At 34.0% G+C, this 19,940-nt stretch overlaps 3 protein-coding genes across 5 annotated transcripts in view; 2 read left to right on the top strand and 1 right to left on the bottom strand.

Annotated features, from left to right (window-relative positions):
- Positions 1 to 19,940, top strand: part of LOC125845271 (squamosa promoter-binding-like protein 8) — a 156,369-nt gene that overhangs the window by 57,517 nt on the left and 78,912 nt on the right. The window lies entirely within an intron of this gene.
- Positions 2,946 to 5,071, top strand: LOC125845201 (probable 2-oxoglutarate-dependent dioxygenase AOP1). The gene is made up of 3 exons (XM_049524658.1): positions 2,946 to 3,354; positions 3,923 to 4,259; positions 4,733 to 5,071. Exons 1-3 carry the CDS (start codon positions 2,993 to 2,995, stop codon positions 4,982 to 4,984), a joined length of 951 nt encoding a protein of 316 aa, XP_049380615.1. The 5' UTR covers positions 2,946 to 2,992; the 3' UTR covers positions 4,985 to 5,071.
- Positions 5,067 to 18,196, bottom strand: LOC125844854 (probable helicase CHR10). 3 transcript variants are annotated; one of them, XM_049524214.1, is made up of 17 exons: positions 17,947 to 18,196; positions 17,356 to 17,454; positions 15,964 to 16,042; positions 15,711 to 15,865; positions 15,368 to 15,499; positions 13,896 to 14,073; positions 12,334 to 12,469; positions 12,041 to 12,158; positions 10,276 to 10,365; positions 9,924 to 10,031; positions 9,628 to 9,819; positions 8,821 to 8,946; positions 8,087 to 8,748; positions 7,683 to 7,828; positions 6,719 to 6,883; positions 5,852 to 5,966; positions 5,067 to 5,550 (listed from the first exon to the last, which is right to left on the bottom strand). In XM_049524214.1, exons 2-17 carry the CDS (start codon positions 17,389 to 17,391, stop codon positions 5,520 to 5,522), a joined length of 2,469 nt encoding a protein of 822 aa, XP_049380171.1. In that variant the 5' UTR covers positions 17,392 to 17,454; positions 17,947 to 18,196; the 3' UTR covers positions 5,067 to 5,519. The 3 variants fall into 3 exon arrangements, with proteins under 3 accessions (XP_049380171.1, XP_049380184.1, XP_049380177.1); XM_049524227.1 differs by having other exon boundaries at positions 17,447 to 17,454; XM_049524220.1 differs by lacking the exon at positions 17,356 to 17,454.

The following is a 19,940-nucleotide window of genomic DNA, read 5'->3' as shown; positions in this document are numbered from 1 at the left end:
CGAAACTTTCAATTAATTTTGTGTAATGCCACAAATTTCACAACACCATTCTTATGGTGACCATCTCCTTCAAGGAGAAAATTATTATTATTGTCATGGTTAAAATTATTACTGCAAGACTTATTTCTTGACAATCAATGACAAATTTGTGTTGCCACACAATAACATTTATTTTGGTCATGACCATAACCTTTATAAGAAAAGAATTATTTCTTTCTTTTGTCCTCCAATAGTTCATAATAAAACATACCACTGTATTTGTGTAGTACTCAAAACATATGATCGAAATGACCATTTATGTCAAAATATAAAGTTTTTTCAATATTTCAAACCTCCCGTAGAGGTGAGATGTGGCAATTATCCAACCATACATGAACATGTCCTTATCCATACGAACACAAGTCACATTCTCTTCAAGAAATGACCATAACCATTTGTACATGCTCCATAAGTTTTTATTAGTCATACTTTGACATTATCAAATTTATTTGACCCACCTCAACATCACTTCAAAAGTACTAAATGTACTACCACTTTGTATTTCTTTATTTTAATGGAGGATTTAAAAAACTTTCAAATTGGGTTGCACCAACTCAATGTGCCCAATAACTTTTCATACCACTTCGATGGCCAAAATTTACCTTCACATTTGAAGGACCATCTTAAGAACCCATAATGTTCTTCCTTTTAATTACCACAATTGACCATTAACATTTTACCACACTCATATTCATACATTTAACCACTTGTCATTTTCAAACACATTATGTCCTGCTACCACATTCACATAAAAGAATGGAGCAAATCAATTGGACAAATTTCATGACTTTTATCAAGAACATATCAATTTGCTCAATCATTGTTACATCATCATTATATAACGTTGGGACTTGAACCCAACGTCTTACCCCTAAGAAGGAATTTTAGGTCATTATTTGTAGGGACCTAACCCACCATTTTATTATCATGATGTATCAGGACTCTCACCCGATGTATTACCCTCTTGGTGCGATAGGACTTGAATCCTCCGTCTTACCCTCAATCAATGACATAATAAGCCAAATATAATAGGACTCACCTTTGAGCCTTAAAAAAATATTGTGACTTTGTGGTTAACATGCACAAATAAATATAGAACAAAAGAAACACAATAAAAATATTCTCAACAAATTATGTACTAATATCTTAAACTTGTCAAAACAGAGAGTTACATATAGCATTATATTATATTATGTTTGGTGCACAATAATTAAGCTAGTGAATTACATTTATAAATCAAAGAATCAATTGCACGCTTAGAAAATAATAATTTCAATTACACTAAAATAAAATTGCTCACTAACACTACTCTTTTTTCAATTTTCATGTGAACCCAAAATATTTCACAAACAAAACAAAATAAATTAAAAGCTTATGCAATAACCAAAACAGTGAGCATAATCATAAATAAAATATAAAATAACTTTAACATATAAAAGAAAGTATATATAGTCATAGGTGGAAAAAGAAATGCACAGTAACAATAATATTAATCATTCACCTTGTTCACAAGTAAAATATAAAATAGATTCCACAATAATTTACCTTGTTTCCTAGAGAAAAACAAACACAATTATTACCTTCTTTTATTTACTTTGCTTCAATCCTGCAATAGTAGAATATTCGTGCTGATAACATGTTGTAAAACTAAAGTAAAACAAACAAGAAATATAAAAGATGATAGCAATAGAAATAGGAAAACAAGAGATGAGAGCTTTTCTTATTATTCCAAGTATTCAAGCTTTCAATAATTAATTATTTATAAGTTAATAATGCAACCTAAAATAATAAATATTACATATTGTGACCTCATGAGTACATCAATGATCAATCATAATTAACTTACCCGTCCATATTAAATACTGGTGGTTACTTGATATTCATTAATAACTTTTTTTTCAAATAAAAAGAAATTGTCTGAATATATTAACCTGACTAAAAATTGTGTATTTTCATAAGCATTTATTTTAAAATATCTTTTCAGAAAAATGCTTTTGAAATAAAAATAAAAAATTGTGTTTGGTTAATTTATTTGAGAAGTATTTTTTTTATAAGAAATTGTGTTTGACTAATCTTTTTTAAAAAGTGTTTTTAAGAGTCAAATTACGATAAAGGACAAGTATTAATGTATTTTTAATAATAAGATTATTTTATAGAAAGAAATTAGTTTAAAATCTATTACAAAAAATTAAATTAAATTTTTATTTTTATTAAATTAAAATATTCATATTCAAATTTTCAATCAATATTATACATTTTTTTAGAGTTGAAATCTTTAATTATTTTTTTTTCTTTTTTTTTTAATCTTGCAAAAATATTGTTAGTTTTTTTTTCTAATTCTGAAAAATAATATGTATAATAAAAATAATAATACATAAACGTAAAATAAAATATAAAATTTATTATATAAAAATAATAAAATAAAATTATTAAATAAAACTTACCCANATTTTTTTTTCTTTTTTATTTAATCTTGCAAAAATGTTGTTGTTAGTTTTTTTTTTCTAATTCTGAAAAATAATATGTATAATAAAAATAATAATACATAAATATAAAATAAAATATAAAATTTATTATATAAAAATAATAAAATAAAATTATTAAATAAAACTTACCCAAACATATGAGATATTTTAGTCTTAAAAAAATTATTTTCTGCTTTTTTTAAGAAGCAGAAATTTTTAATTTCTTCCCAACAGCAGAAAAATTGTTTCTGCTTTCATATAAAAGCAGTATTACAGGTTTGCCAATTTTTCAAAATAAATGTTTATGTGCTCCCAACCGCAATGCCAAACGGGCTTTAATTTAGATTTATATTTATAATAATGCTCCATTTTGCTAAAGATTGTACGATCAACACTAAACAAATGGATGGGAACTCCTATATAACTTGAAAGAGTGAATGCAGAAACATTGCGGTTCAAAGTAACAATAAACCAAAAACACATTAATTATGAGTGATTCCAAAATTCCCATAATTAATCTCTCCAAATTAGACAAGTACTCAAATTCTTGGGTACCATTGTGCAATAACGTTCGACATGCACTTGAAGAACATGGTTATTTTATAGCACTCTATGACGATGATAATAATAATAAGATTTCGAAGGAAATATTTGAGGTAGTGGAAGAGCTATTTGATCTCCCCATTGAAACAAAGAAAAAAAACACTTCTGACTTTCTTTTCTATCAATGGAATGGTCAATTGAAGGCAGCTCCTCTTCATGAAAGCTTTGGGATCCCACATCCAACTGATGTTGAAGCACTGCAAAGCTTCACTACACTTATATGGCCACAAGGCAACCACAGATTTTAGTGAGTCCTTCATCTACTTTTGTTTTAGTAAGAAGGTTATACTCCCCTTCCTCCCCCCACACCGCACCTGCATATATATATCCTAACTCCACATGACTATGTAAGCAATTAAGTTTCGTTCCTAAAAAATAACAATCAAAAAAGGAAAATAGCAACAAATAATTTCAATAATTTATGCAATGTTTGATTCTTCTCCTCACAATCATCAACTCAAGAGTTTTGATGTATTTTTGCATCTTTCTAGTATGAGTTAGATTCGTCTAGACTAACCCAAATGTAATTTGAATTTTATTTAAGTCATATAACTTTAACTGAAATATTAATAGAATTTTATTAACCAATAATTTGACTTGGTCAACCTATTATGCATTTAAGTTTAATTCAAAATTTAATATGGAGATTTCATTATCTACATACTAAACCCGCCCCAAACCCACACCCATCCCATTGTCATCCCGAGTTTGATACTGAACATTTGTATAGCCAATCACAACTAGTTTGTATACCGTATTTAAATTTTAATAACCTCCGAGGCTTACGTATATATATATATATTTGCGTATTTTAGTGAAACAGTGACATCGTACGTCAAGGTAGCAGCAGAAGTAGAGCAACTGGTGGATAAAATGGTATTCGAGAGCTATGGAGTAGCAGAAACGCACTATGAATCTCATGTTGCAGCCACTACATACCTCCTCCGCCCTATCAAGTACAGAGCACCACCGCAGGGGGCGGAGGACGGGACTAGCAATATCGGTTCCAATATACACACGGACAAAAGCTTCTCCACACTTCTCTTTCAGAATCAAATAAATGCTTTGCAAGTTGAAACCAAAAATGGAGAGTGGATTGATGTTGATGTCCCTCCCTCCGCCTTCGTCTTCATGGCTGGTGATGCTTATGAGGTAAGGTTGCTATTTTATCAGTTTCACCATCAATCTCAATTATTTCATCGAGTACCTATTATTTCCCTACATGTGGCAAGCAACTCTTATAAACTAGTTCTATTGTACTAGCTATTCTTTTTGTGGAGGGCTAGCTAATATGCGTATAATGTTCATTGAGTTTTCTTCACTAAAATTGTTATATTTTATCAACAATAGTCACAAATCAATTTTTGCATCACGTTAAAACTAGTGGCAAAGTTATGTTTGTTGTTGTTTCCCATCTAGTATATGATGCCGTATTAGAGCTTGATTAATTTGGATTCTAGGACCTATTCAAGAAAACCACTCCCTACCCAAAGATCATGAAAACTGAGACATCTTGTTAGAAGAGAAGCAACTCCTTCCGCTGCACCACATCCTTTGGTGCATCAAAGTTCATACATCATTCCGTTATTTAATGTGACAAAAAGTGATTTTGTTTTTGGAAGTAGGCATGGAGCAATGGAAGAATATATGCAGCAAGGCACCAAGTGTTGATGAAAGAGGATAAGCAAAGGTATACATTGGCGTTATTCACATTCAACAAAGGAATAACAGATATACCTGAGGAATTGGTGGATGAAACACATCCTATACAATACAAGCCTTTTGATAATTTTGGATTAGCTTGGTACTACCTCTCTGGTGCTAGCTCCATGACTCATGGCACTGCTAAACCTTACTGTGGCATTAATGCTCGATAGATACGTAACTTCAATTTCATGTTTTTATAATTAAGTTTGAATTAATAAGGAAAATAAAAGACAAACTATGTAACAAATGTGTGGGACTTCAATTATATATAAATCCATCCGGTCAACTTCTCTACTTAGTCCATTCAAACTACTAATCGTTTAATTTTTTTAAAAATAAACTAGTTCTCTAAAGATTAAAACTAAATGTTCTCTAGAGCTCATATCCCTTTCACTGGCAGGTGACGAAGGAGAAGAAATACTAATTCACACCAGTGTTTTGCACCAAACCAAATTAATTTAGCATAGTTAAGAGATAAGTAACAAATATTGACAAGGTAACCTAGTATGGCTGAGTTGTACAAACAACTTCTAGATACCAAACCATTGATTAGCTTGTTTAAGGACGTTTCTCCATCAAATTGCCATTGCTTACCTCACATCTTGATCAAAGGTCAACTTCATGCAGCATGAGGTCGATCTGCACTGATGGGACTGTTCCCTGCTGTTGTCCAATTGCTGATGGAGCACAGATGGTATCCATCTCTTAGCTCTGAGATGCACGTCGGAAATAATACCTGCACACGTGAAATATAATGAATTATGCTTATGGAAACTGATGATGAATGTTTATTCTTGGTTTAGAGTTGTAGTAGTTAATATTTCACACTAGAGCCAACTCAGAAAGAGGATTTTGGCTTCTCTTTCCCCTTTGGAGAAGCGGTAAACTACAAAGCCCTATTATTGGGCATGCTAAAGAAACAAACATTCAAAGGTATCAATAATACAAAATCTAGTACGACAACCAACTTTTATGAAGCATGCTTGCACACATACAAACAGGATTAGATTTGCACCACACACAACAGAGAAACTTACACAAAAATATTTATGCCATGGAGAGCAGCATACTTCCGCAGCAGACGTTCAATTGTATACCATTCTGACCTGTCAGAACCATCCTGATAACCGATTCTTGGCATGTGGATTGATGCTTGAAATATCAAAAAGTATAAAATAGACTATTAGGATATTGCAGTGGCAGAAAAAAAAAGTCACCATCAAAGAGAATATTTGAGTAATGCTTACTAATGTAATCATGATAATAGCTGGACATGCATCATGTTACAGCCAAGGAAACTTTTGAACAAATGCTTTTGCAAACACAATAAACTAGTATGTTCTAACAATTACAGAAATTTCTTGTATTTATTTTTACCAACTAACAGCTGGTACAGGTTCAGACCTACCTGCCACATCAGTGCATGCCCCCGCCCCTACTCCACCCCACATCCCCAGAAATTCCTGACTAGGAATAACATAGCTCATCATGTCTGGATGAGCAGATCAGATCAGCTTCTTCAAACTATATAAACATTACTACAATAAGCACATGACTGTTGTTTGAAAATAACCATTGATGCTCTAATAAATAGTGCTCTACTCCCTCCTATCTAAACAAAAAGTACTTGTTTTTACTTTACATGTTAATAAGAGAAGCTAGATATGCAAGTCGCTTGAGATGTTGAACAAGAAAGTTTCGATTTAAAGTGAATTATTATATGAACTTCAAGTAAAATATTCAATCCCTAAGGTGTATTTCAAAACAAACTGGCTCTCAAATATTTCTTGGTTAAAAAAAAATTGAAATAAGGAACTCAAATGCAGATCAAACAAAACCATAGAGAACTCAAACCACAAATAAAACAGAAGAAACGTTTCTAGAAGCATGGAAATTGGAAATACCGGACTTCTGAGCAGCTGAATACGATGCCTTTGACAGACATCTCTCCAAGTCGGGGATGGAGACACTGCCACGTGGGACTTTGCGCCTAGGGTTGTATGACTGCACAACAGCCAAAGCTACCCATTGAGGAGCATGAGGTGAATCACCGCCCTTAGCTAGATCCTCTACATCACAATGATCACATGGAGATATAACAAGAGAATTAATTAAAGGTATAGCATAAGACCAATAAAAGAAATTTGACAGGACTAAGTGGAGCAGGGGGAGAAGAGTACAGGCAAAAAGAAGGAAAATACAGAACGAGTGTATGTTAAGATATTTTTTTCTCATTTTGAAAATTTGGTAGTAGCTAATATTAGGTGTAGTGCAGGTCATAGAAGCCACCAATCCGGCAGCCCATGTGGAACCTATCATTGCTTTTCATTCTCTGCCAATAAGGATATCTATTTTTTCCCTAGTAAAGACGAGTTCTTCTGTGAGAAGCATATTCCCCAAAATCTTCCACTTAAATTGGTGTGAACCCTCCAAGCTTTTCTATCAATGTAGTGAGCATATCTACTACCATAACATTTTATATTCTTACAAATGCTCCTAATTGACAAGTCGAGATAAACAAACATTCCATGATTTCAAATTGATTAGCATGATTGACTCATCCACATATGCAGCAGGAGGTAATCAACTAGTTGACCTGCAAACTTATGTGAGCAAAATATTACTAAACTCCGCCACAGAAAGGAAGCATTTGTCTAAAGAGAACTAATCTAGAGGTAATTAAAGTGGAAGAAATGCATGTGCACATGCACCTCTTCTCTCACAAGTATCAAGTACACAATTCATTGAGTTCCTAAATTAGCATAGTAAATTAGCAAGCATAGGGCTAATTAAAACCTTGAATAACAGTGCCAGTTATGTCACAGAAAACAAACTGATGACCTTGACTAGTTAAAGCACCAAATTTACCTGTGATCTCTATAAGATGGAGATCGCCTAGATGAAGATCACCAAATTCAGACGCTCGCTCATATGCTGCAGGTACACTAGTTGACAGTCTTGCCAATGCATCAAACATACCCCCATGACCCCAGTTTCCTGATGTATCAACACAGCTGCCAAAATTGATAAGTAGTCAGAACATGCAGTATCCATGAAACTTTGCCAAGCTTGAGTGGTTTTAAGAAATTATCAAATGCAGGTTTCCTCTGTTTTTTCAAAAATTAATAATTTTAGTACTCACAAACATATCCAACCCAATAATGGAAAGCTTAACACGCGAGTGCAATTAAAACAGTAGTAAAAATACTTTCTATAAAAGCTGTGATAAGCATCACAAGCTTGACCCGAAAAGATAAGTGTTTCATATACACCTGAATATGATGGTCGGCTCTGATGGAGACACTTTAGAAGGACAGGTGCAGTCCCCGTAAACAAAGTGGACAGCTCCAGAATCAGAGGAGATATCAGTATCAGGAGCTGATACAGGATCTTTGACCGATAAGGAGTGGTATCCAAGAGTCTCCCATTTTGACAATTTCTCCTCCTCTGCCTTTTTCTTTGCAGCTTCAGCTTTTAGATGTTTTTCTTCAGGCAAGCTTCGCCTGTTTCCCAGCTCGAAAATTGGATTATGGTTGATCTGTGATGCTTCCTTGAATTTCTCAACCCACTCGAGATATGAAGTTTCATCAAGAAGGTGATCAAGCTTAATAGACTCTGGACCCCTTTTCGTAACCACATTAAACTCATTTAAGAAGTTAGCTGGCTTAACCTCAAACTTGTCATCTCTAGCTGAACGTTCTTCATTGCGAAATGCCATAATTGTTTCTGCCATTGCAGTCAATTCATTCCTATCAAATTTATCTGATTCTTCATTGGTTACTTCTGCAGGATCTAGCATATGCAAGCCAAGCATAACAGATCGCAAGTCACCAGCTTCAGCTCCTGCCATCTCTTTCCCTTCCTGATCCAAGACATCATCTCCTACAATGTTGTGGCTAAGCTGTAACTTCCGTTGAGCTCTACGCATGATGACCTACATAATCAGAACCTTCCTTTAGGGGAACTAAATATCAACTTTGAAGTAGCTCTCAAATCTTCTCCTCACCTCCTCCACTGACTGCTCTGTGACTAAATTTATAGATAACACGTGGTTTGTTTGACCAATTCGGTGAGCACGCTGCAAGGCCTGCTTGTCTACCTGAGGATTCCAATCTTGCTCGTAAAATATGACCTACACCACCACAACTTGTCAAGGAGATGAAAGAAATGGATGTCCAATCAAAACAAGACAGGTCAATATGTTACTAACACCACTATGCAGTGGCCAAAAGGAACAGGAATAACTATTTTGTGCCATTGAGATCGAACTTAAGACAAGAATTAAAGTATATTATTCAAATCACTTGCAAGAACTGCACCATTAAGCATTGCCAGGTCCAGAAAAATTATGACTTCCTAACACATGCTCCACCTATCATCCAGTAGGTAGCAACTGGCATCACTGTGATGCATGTTGTCAACAAATATGAGCTATCAGCATTTTTTTCCTTGATGGTATAACTCATGAGCTAAACGTCTCAATGATAACAATTAGGAAAAGAGAAGCGCATCAATATCCATGAATGAAGATAATATTCTTTAACAAATTTGAGATCAAGCATTGAACCAGTTAAAGTTTGATCTTGAACAGTTAGATATTCTACCTGTGCATTACAATTTCGCTTTCGCGTATGACCCAAGTGTCTCTATCACCTCTTTCCATATATCAAGAGGAGAAAATGTTGATGAATGAACACTCCTTACTTGTACAATATATATTTGAAAAAAGTACTTGTACAGTATAAGGATTAACCCGAGTATATAATCTTAAACCAATCCGATAATAAAAGTTCGGCCAGTAATTGTCACTCACTGTATCAGCAGCCACAAGATTCAACCCAACTCCGCCAGCTCTTGTTGAAATCAAGAAAACAAATGCTGCATTTTGTTCAGCTTCAAACTTTGATCTATTATGACTAAAGCTCCTGATTGCAGCAAAGCGCTCTTCCGCACGAATTGAACCATCAAGACGCTCATAAGAATACTTCCTCAATTCCAGATAATCCTGTACAAGATTAACAAAGCAGAAGAACCATTCAACTGCAGGTTGATCTGTTCAAACATTTCTAATAGAGTTTTTGTAAAACATACCAGATTACAAACATTTACCTGCAGTACATCAAGTGTTTGAGTCATCTGAGAGAAAAGAAGAACCCTATGTCCACAAGCATGAAGTTTTTGAAGAAGATGATCCAATATTAGCAGTTTGCCGCTAGCCTGACCAGCACTTAATGGTTAGAAAAGCATACCCATGAAAACGACATACTTTCCTGGGGTGAAACATTAGTAATAAATACAAAAGAATGCAGGATAATCTTTTAACGCTAAATAACTAACAGCTGCATACTCTTAACTTAGTAACAGCCGAGTTGATTACAATTACTTAAGGTGCATATCCAGTGTGAAATCTACAGCCACAGAATTACGAACAGTGACAATCAGCAGAAAGCAGATACAGTACCTGAACTAGGTGTTCTCCTTCTTCATATGGTTCCGGTTCTATACCAGCAAAAAGGTAAGGATGACTACATGCTTTTCGTAGTTGAATTACCTGGAAGTGAGTCTGCAGGTTAGTATTAGGGAAGACACAAGCTGAGCTCTAACAAATAGATCTCCAAGTCCAAAGCATTTTTCTCACCCTTTAAAGGCCAAAACAGCTACATAAGCATGATATTATGACAAAATGAAGTGGAGATGCTGAACCGCAGAAAGATACTTAATGAACTCTCATCTAATGCAGATTCAACTTAGAAAAGGATGTGAGTCTATTGAAAAAGAATGTCAATAAACTTCTCTTAATATGCAAAAATATTTCCCAGCAAGCTTCTGCTCTTTCTTCCATCAGATAACATAAACTCCAAACATTGGACTGTGAGAATGGTAACTCTTTAAATAATTGTATTAGAAAAGAAGTGCATAAATCTTGAGTCATTCAACAAAATGATTGGCTCAACATAGCAATTCACTGAAAAGCACAAACAATTAGTGTTGAAGGTATTCCAAAATACCAATATGTAAGTTACCTCATTGACTATAGTCTATAAGGTATAATCAGTCACTTTATGTCATAGAGCCTGTTTGCTTTAGCTGATTGTAAATAACTGATAAGTTGTAACTGTTGAAAAGTGTTTTTAAGTATTGAAACTGATGCTAGAAACTAAGCAATTATGTGTTGGATAGAAGTGTTGAAACTAATAATAAGCAGTTGCCATTTTGGTAAAAAGGTGTTGATAAGCTATTCTTTTAATTTAATGACTAAAGTACCCTTAAAAATTTGTACAAAATATTACAAATTTGAAAGTATTTTTTTAAAGAAAGGGAAAAACCACAAATATAGAATGAACATGAAGTTACGAGTTTTGTTTTGGGAAAGATAATTTGAGAATTAAAAAATATATTAAGGATAAAAATAGTAAAAGTCTTGGTCAATCAAAAAGTGCTTATAAGTTGAAAAGCCATAAGCTAGGATTGACCAACTTATTATTTAACTTATAAGCACTTTAGATGATTAGCAAATGCATAAATAAGCAAAAATGTGTTTTATAAGCCAGATTGACCAACTTATAAGTTTAGCCAAACATCATGAAGCAGAAACCTACAATCGGATTACAAATATTAGTAGTAAGTTCATATTACATGACAATTTTAAGTCTAATTATCTGCTTCTTTCTCAGTCTGGTGTTTCAGCACTTTCAGATTCAGTACCAACTAAGATTCATTTAACTTACGAAGGATGTAAAACTACTCCTAAAGACTAAATATTTTACACGAGTATAGCCCAATTCTTTTACAAGTAACATGTCATCAACTTTGAAGTGTGACTAGTTATTATAAACAAAAAATCGCCACATGTAACTGTTCCATATGTATTACTTATAGTATACAATCGCCAAGAGTCATAGCATAATTCTTACCTCCAGTTATCAACTCAAATTCTATTATTTCACACCTACTAATAATCCTGGCAAGAATTTGGCATGTAGTCAACCTAAAAAAAGAAGCTCCATAGCTACTCTAACTACTTCAGGATGTAGTAAACTAGAGACAGCTCATAATGCATTAAGAGTATTCATAACCTACAGAGGCTTTCTATAGCCAATCATAATGCATTAAGAAACCTCTAGTTGTACATTCGAAAGCAACCACACCAGGTCCACATGGAAGAACAGGTCAAAATCATCAAACCCAAAATGAGAAATGCCTACGCCAAAAAGATAGGTATATACAATATTCTGCAACGACCGAGTATTGGGTGCTCCAGAAGCAAGTGCTAGCAGCTGAGTTAGCTCCTTCCTTAGTATGGACATATATACCTTCTTTTGCAGGGCCACCAGTGGTGCCATCCTAGAACCAAAATTACTAACATATTAGCAACACTACACAAAAGCAAATCCAAGGAAACCACATGACATACTATCGACAGCCATCTAAAGATGACATATCCACTACCAGCTCTAGTGGAACTTCTGCAATCATATGTCATTTGCCAAATCAGTGACCATGAGAAAGATGAACTTACACAGTAATCTCAGTAAGAGGAGGCAGCACAAGAGTCCCCAACTCGATAAGCTGAGATTTAGTTCGTCGGAGCATAAACGCCCCTATTACATATTTCAAAATTTTGAATTGTTCCTTAGCTTTGTCTGCATCAGGACCTACTCAGCGGAGCCATATTAGAGAAAACATAGGAGTGAGTCCATTGCTGTTCAGTAAATGTAAAAACAAGTAACATATGGCAAAGTCATTCGGGATTTAAAGAGATGCTCCTACATAATTCGACACAATCTTGTGAAGTGGATTCAACCTTGTAAAGTGAATTCTGAAGTCACACTTAAGATCTAAGGAAACATTCAGTAGCATTTTCATATTAAAGAATTACTCTGAAATTTCACAATATCTTTCTTAGTCCCTAGACTTGATTCACAGTTGAAAAACTCCCATTTATAAAAATTGAAGGGACCAACAATGTCTGTCTCAATACCCAACTTACAGTATGTTGCAAAAGAGTTACAGGAGCAATGCTCCTTTTAACCGGAAAAACATATAACTGGACAAACAAATTCCAGAAGAGCCGTGGTCTTTTTCCGAGGGGTGTGGAGAAAGAAGAAGAACAATAAACAACTCTTTCTCAGAAATATAGAAATATAAAAATGACTGTTGCTTGTCACTAGCCGTTTCTCTTCTTCCCAACCACTGCCACCCAATTCATAGCATCCTCTTTTTCGGTAAGCATAACAAATTGTTAGAGAAATATGTAGAGAAAGAGAGAAGAGGCATTGGCATGTTGTAAGGGTCTGCATATTTTTCAATCAGATGACTCCAGAATGCACCATGTCCAATCAACAGTTTGAACAACATTTATTTTGAGCAAGAAAATGGTTGATATCCTTCACACATCCATTTTGCGGAGTGTAAGATATGGAGACTCCGACCTAATTCAACTCCAAAGCTAGCTCAAGATGGGGCATTACCCAAGTCCATATAAGCATACCATAAGTCCATTCCCAACCGATGTGGGACTCTAACCCACTCTAACACTCCCTTCACGCCTATAACACAGGGCCCAAATAAGGAAGGACCTAACTCTAATACCTGTAAGATATGGAGACTTGGACTTAATTCAAGCTCAAATGCTAAGTTATGAGGGGAGGATTGCCAAGTCCATATAAGCAAACCACCCGTCATTACCCAACCAATATGGAATTCTAAGTCACTCTAACACAGAGTAATACAGGTAGGCTGCTAACATCGTGGTCACTATCAGCAGGTAAAATCTGTCCCTAGAGTGCAACATATATCAAAACAAAGATCAGAGATCATTGGCAGACAAAAGTAAATTGGTTGTAGATTGTTCTCCAAATCTATAAAATATCCCATGAAGTAACAAGACTACAAAAACCACTAAAAAAAAATTCAAAATATATATGAAAAGAAGACTAGCCATAGCAAAGTTGTCCAAACTAGGTGAGAAAATCATCAAATTGCCTAAGAACTTCACAAATAAAACAGTGTCAAAAATTTATGTGGTCATCTTTAAAGAAAACTGGCTAGCTAATGACTCATGACAGGTGTAAGTATTACATGATGGATCTCCAGCTTCCTTGAATGCAGAGAGGAACTGCTCCAGTGTTCCAAAAACTGAAGGCATACAAAAGTGCAAAAGAGCCCAAAGCTCTGAAAGGTTGTTTTGGATGGGTGTGCCAGTCATCAGCAATTTCCTTGGAATAACAAAACGCTCTTTGAGCACATTATACAGGACCTGTAAAGATTTCAAACACTCAGCAAAACAAATATTTTTGCATTATAGGATCCCAAGAAGAACTTACAGTAATTGTTGAAAGTCAACTGCCCACTCCCCCCACGCCCAAACCAAAAGTTCATTGAAATATAAAAATTGCTCCAGAATTATAAGAAATAGATTAATGACAAAATCATGTTGACATACTAATACATATCTCAAGTTTGCATTTTCACATGATATTCTAATCTACAAAAGGAAATAGATAATCAAGAAAAAATATCTAAGAATGTCCATGCAGTTCCAATGAAAGCTGGAAGGGTAACTTTATTTTTCAAAGTAATGATGATTTTGAAGACATATCATCAGATTACCTCTCAAGAGGAAAAGAACTTCAGTCAAGAACTTGGAAGTTCAGAAAAAGAATGATTATATCTTTTTCTCTTAAGGGGCAGAATATAATATGTAATCCAAATCTGCTATAATGATTCATCCAAAACACAGATAATCCCTACCCATACATTTTCTGTTATAAGAATAATCATATTTATCCAGATACGCGGTAAGGTTGCAGGACACTATCACATCCCTATTAGAATGATAGGTACACCCTTGTTCGTTTACGCACTTAATTAACACAAATTTAAAGGTAATCTGCAGGATTAACTTTATTCACCTTGACCACACATGATAACTGCATAAGTTGTCAGTGTTGTAGCTCATACCAGTTTTGAATATTTTACATGCAACAGAAGATATGCATCAATTCCGTATTGGTTGGGGTTAGCTATATGAATCTTCAATAACCATTCAGCTCGGTTTGAACATGTTTATGTAGTCAGAAACGGCGCAGATACCACCGTTCTTATTGTGCTTTTTTTAGGAGAAGGGCTTTTGGCTACTAATGAGTACAGACATAAAGGGGCTTGCTCTCTATTTCTAGGCTTGCTGAAGGATGAAGGTCGTTAAGTATCACACATTGATGAGGAAATGGGTTGTTATCTCCTTATATGGTCTTGGGAAATCCTCACCTCTTGCGCTAGCTTTTGAGGTTGAATTAAGGCCCAAGATTCATTTCATCATCAGGGATGGGAAAATATGGTTAAAGGAGGTTCATGAATTTAATGTATTGAATGGGATTTCAAGGAAAAATAGCCTATATAAGAGAAAGAGTTCCTCACTTGACTTCAAGCTGGGGAAGACTAGTTCAAGAACTAGAGAGATCTTTAAATATATGAATCATACATTAAACACCCAGATCAGTTGTGATATCTCAAGATTTGTGAAACAAAATACAGAAGAATTTCAGACATACACTAGATGGATTCTTGAGCCTCTGTGCTTCGTCAATTATTGCATAACACCATGGAACTTGGGATAGAAAATCTTCATCAAGTAATACTATGTCGTAAGTAGTTAAAAGCACATCAAAAGGTAGTGATTTTGCCTGTAAGAAATGAGGAAGATCAAGGTAAGATAAATAACACAAGAATTGACAGTTCTTGAAGAGAAAATAATGTGTAAAGCCCCAGTGATGCCTTTAGATGTCCAAATAGAGCTTATATAAACGTATACAAAGAACCTACATAAAATTAAAATGATTGTCTGTAGAGACACACTTTAACACCTTAAAAGTGAGTATACAACCCAATACTTACATCAGACGCCTCCCTGTTCATACACTCATATATCTTCCTACGTAAGTTGCGCCGATGCTCCTTTTCTCCAGTATAGGATAGCACTCTCAATTTTGGGGCAAAATTGGCCATTTCAGACATCCAACCATCCGTCACGCTAAGAGGACAGAGTACCACTGCAACATTTTTCCAGAGCTAAGCATGGATTGTTAACCAAAGATGTATTTCGGCTACTATTTCTTATTAGATCAAAATTACAGTTCTTCCCACTCACAGAATGGTCCAGGAGTCTTCAGATAGACTTTAAGGTAGCTCAGCAATGATATAGCTTGCAAAGTCTTCCCCAATCCCATCTGTCAATAAACCATTAATAGCGAAGAGAAATTCAAGACAATATCCATCGACTACAAATTCGCTACTTGACAGATCACAGTGTTTTGTATTACCAGTTAGAGATACTGCATGCCCAACCTAGATAAGCTTGAGGAAGGAGAGTCAAGTAAACAAAACATATCACCTAGCAAAGACCACTTAGTTTTCACCTATGTTTCATTTAGTCAAGGCTCCAAATCTTCCAATCAACACGAAGTTCTCTTAAGAGATTTAAAACTTTGTCTAACATGCACCCATGGACACAGCCAGAATTCAAAGTATCCAAAAGGAAGATGGTACCAAGAAAAAATAAAGGAAAACTTATTTGGTGACTGGATCAAAGGCATAAATTGCTATCAACTTTAATTTAATAAAACACATTTAATCACTTGCAGCAGAAATTCTGATCTGATCCATAAAAGCACGAGAAATAGAAAACTTATAGCAAGTTCTAAAAAGGAACTTGTTAAATGTTGTGCGCAATTGTGTATATTTATACACTTTTCTTAATGTTCTTAATGTTTTTTCATCCGGGTTTTCAAGATTTTCACATGATCTTTGGTCAAGTCTGTCAAGATGCTAAGAAATTCAGTGTCATAATGTGCTACATGGATCCTTCATTTCCCTGAACAGTTAACAGCCCCATGTGGGATGCTGTCTAAGCAGAGTGAATCATTCATGCGGAGGCCGTATAAAATAGGTGTTAAATGCCTTGCGGAAACAATCAGCATTGGATTATTTTTTTATCAACATATATTCTAAAATATTAATTTTCAAGGAATAACATAATTCAATTTCAAGTATTACCCTAGGTAAAGTAGTACATTGACATATCCCCACAGGCAACTTTTTTAATGATTTAGGATAAAGGGAAAATCTTGGGGAACAAAAATACCGGATAAGATCTCTATTTCACAAGGGAAATAGCATAGTTCCACCAAACATTACGCTTTCACCTAAATATTTTGTGAAGCATAATATTGAGAAGAAAGACTGAAGAATTTTAAAATTATTCCTATAACCTTTTTTTCTCTTTGCTTTTTATCCTCTGTTACTACAAAACACTTTCAGATAATTTCAGGTTTATACAGCAGAAGTTCAAAATTGAAGTCCCTATAAATTTCTTTTCAAATGCGCCTATCTGCTTCGATATAACAATAGAAAGACCAACATTTCTTATACAGACATATCTCACAAAAACAATTAACCATTCCACTGTGGTTACATTCACCTCAAAGAGAAACATAACAAAATTTTCAAGCATCTAACATGAAAAGATTGCACGCGTTCACACCTCAATAAAATCTTTTGAGTTTTGACTCCTCATCATAAGAAGATAAATAAAAAAAACAATTAAATGCTGGCCTTAATGTTGGCAGTGATACCTCATCCCCTGTAAGAAAAATAAAATGACAACATCACCATTCATGTCAGATTATGATAATCAATTATAGAAATAAATACTCCCGGTGTCACAAAAAACATGGCAAATTCGACTCATTTGTTTTTCAGTGTTATCTCAGACATTTTCATTACTTTCTCTATGAAATAATGGTAATAATCTATAAATCAATAATTTAAGGTTATTCAAAAGAGTAGCATCCAAATTGAGACTTGAAAGAAGTAGTAAACATCATCTTCCGGTTAAATTATGTCCTCCTCGTTGAGTAAACACCGTGAAATGAACGCATTACGAAAAAATTAATGCAATTTTATTCAGTTACAATTTCGTTCACTTTCTTCGTAGTTATAGCTATCACATTCGGTTAAAATTAAATTACGGCTTCCTTGCTGAAGGAACATCAAGAAATTAACTCAATACCTATGATTAACACAATTTCATTAGCTTTATTTGTAAAAATAACTTTATAGAACGAGATAATACCGAGAATGACGTTGACGCCGAGAAGGTATCTTCGGACGAGCCATGAGACTCCTTCAACTTGGTGAGGTTTAAGAGTCGCTTTGACTCCTAAGTCAACGGAGTTGACCGGTGGATCATCGGCAACTGAATCGCCGGCGTAGACAAACTTCGCCGCAGCGATTAATCTCTGTTCGAAATTCATCGGCAAACAGAATCGTGGAAGCAATTCGGAACGGGGAAGGGGCGGTGCTGAAAAGTGGAAACTACCGTTTGATTTTTATTTTATTTTATTTTAGAGCCAAATATTTATTCGAACCCCGGGAGACGTGCGCGGGGAGTGTTATTTTACCAGAACCCCCTCGGACAGCGTTAATTTGCAAGAGAAAATTGGAAAATAGGTTGTTTTTTTTAAAAAAAAAAACTTACCCGCACCGAGTGTTTGACATGTGTTTTACTTCATTAAATCACGTAATAATGGAAATTGCATTGGCTTGATGTAAACACCTGATGTGGATAAATTTTTTCCTTTTTTTTATATAAATATTGTGTTTGAAAATCTGTTTGCAAAAATTGTGTTCCAACAAAATTTCTTCCACAAAATGTTAGTAGCACTATTTGCACCATTTTATTCGAAACAGTTTCTTGCACAAAATATTAGTAGCATATTTGGAAATTCGAGGAAATGATAAAAAAAATTGTACAAATTATTCGAGAATCACTTTTAAAAAATCATGTTATAGTTAAAAAAAACTTAGTAGCTAATTATTACTTAAAAGATTTTGTTGCATTTCATAAATCGTGAAAGTCTTATATAATATGAATGTTCAGACTTCTTTTTAATGCAAGTATATTAGTCTAAAAATTCAATCTTTCTTAGCCAGGTGACGTGAATTGCAACAATGCCATTTTTGTATTTGTACGAATCAATTAACAAAAAGAATATCATATATAGTAGCAACGGTAATCAATCAAAATATATAATTGTCTTACATTAATGATAAATAGATTAAAAGGATTATTATTAATTTATTTAATTATTTTCTAATTAGATTGAACATATGTGTGCACAAATAAGGTTCGTGTAGTATGCTGACAATGTGTATGGAGCACTTTCAATATATACCATTGCAACAAAGAGCTATTAGATGGTGAGTGCAATATTACTCTCCCCCACTCATATATATGGACAAATCTAGCATACATCTTACGAATTTATTGATAAGCTCATCTTATATATACTTTGTAGTTTGTACATATGTGATAAAAATTTCACTAAATTAAATATATAAAAGAGTTAAACTATTTTTGAATTATCAAAAGTGGTGTATAAATATTCTTCATCTATCTATTGAATCAAAAATTATCTTAGGGTTAATTTTGTGGCCCTTTTCTAGTACACTTAAACCAACTATTTATATCAAATAAAAAAAATCAGGGCATTAAATCTATGTTCTCAATTGCTTGACTCGGATATTGGTAGAAATAGTTTGAAATTTTAGCATGAACTTAGAACTTACACCTTTAACAATTTGATTTGACGGAGAGATAAATTAGTAGAATAAATATTTTTCACATGACTTCACTTAATTGATCTAAATATAAACCCTTACAGAAAGATTTCAAAAAAAAAACACCCATATACCGAATTTCGACCCAACCCGCCCCCAAAATGGCCACCATTTTATTTTTAAAACTAAAACAACTTGCCTTTTACTGAGGTTTCTAGAATTCATGGGTTGGAAATTTAAGTGTAAAAATTGAACTCTTATGCATCTCCCCATTATGTTGGGTCAAGAACCGGGGCTATGGTTTTTTTTTTAAAAAAAATGACAAGGATTTATATTTAGATCAATTAAGTGAAGCCTCATAATAGATATGTATATAATATTTTTACTAGATGTGGTTTATTAGTTTAAATGTATAAAAAGAGCCACAAATTAATACTAAAGACATTTATGATTAACAGGTAGACGTAGAATATTTTTATATCAATTTTAATAATTAAAGATAGTTTT

Source organism: Solanum stenotomum, chromosome 1 (genome assembly GCF_019186545.1).
Source record: "Solanum stenotomum isolate F172 chromosome 1, ASM1918654v1, whole genome shotgun sequence".
NCBI classification, from domain to species: domain Eukaryota; kingdom Viridiplantae; phylum Streptophyta; class Magnoliopsida; order Solanales; family Solanaceae; genus Solanum; species Solanum stenotomum.
This window is presented reverse-complemented; position numbering and strand designations above follow the sequence as displayed.

Coding starts and splice junctions, on each gene's coding strand:
- LOC125845201 (XM_049524658.1), top strand. CDS start 2,993: ATGAGTGATTCCAAAATTCCCATAATTAATCTCTCCAAATTAGACAAG. Junction 3,355..3,922: donor CAAGGCAACCACAGATTTTA/GTGAGTCCTTCA, acceptor TGCGTATTTTAG/TGAAACAGTGACATCGTACG. Junction 4,260..4,732: donor TGGCTGGTGATGCTTATGAG/GTAAGGTTGCTA, acceptor TTTTGGAAGTAG/GCATGGAGCAATGGAAGAAT.
- LOC125844854 (XM_049524227.1), bottom strand. CDS start 18,127: ATGAATTTCGAACAGAGATTAATCGCTGCGGCGAAGTTTGTCTACGCC. Junction 10,366..12,040: donor CTCGGTCGTTGCAGAATATT/GTATATACCTAT, acceptor ACTCACTTCCAG/GTAATTCAACTACGAAAAGC. Junction 5,551..5,851: donor CATGGCATAAATATTTTTGT/GTAAGTTTCTCT, acceptor TCACGTGTGCAG/GTATTATTTCCGACGTGCAT.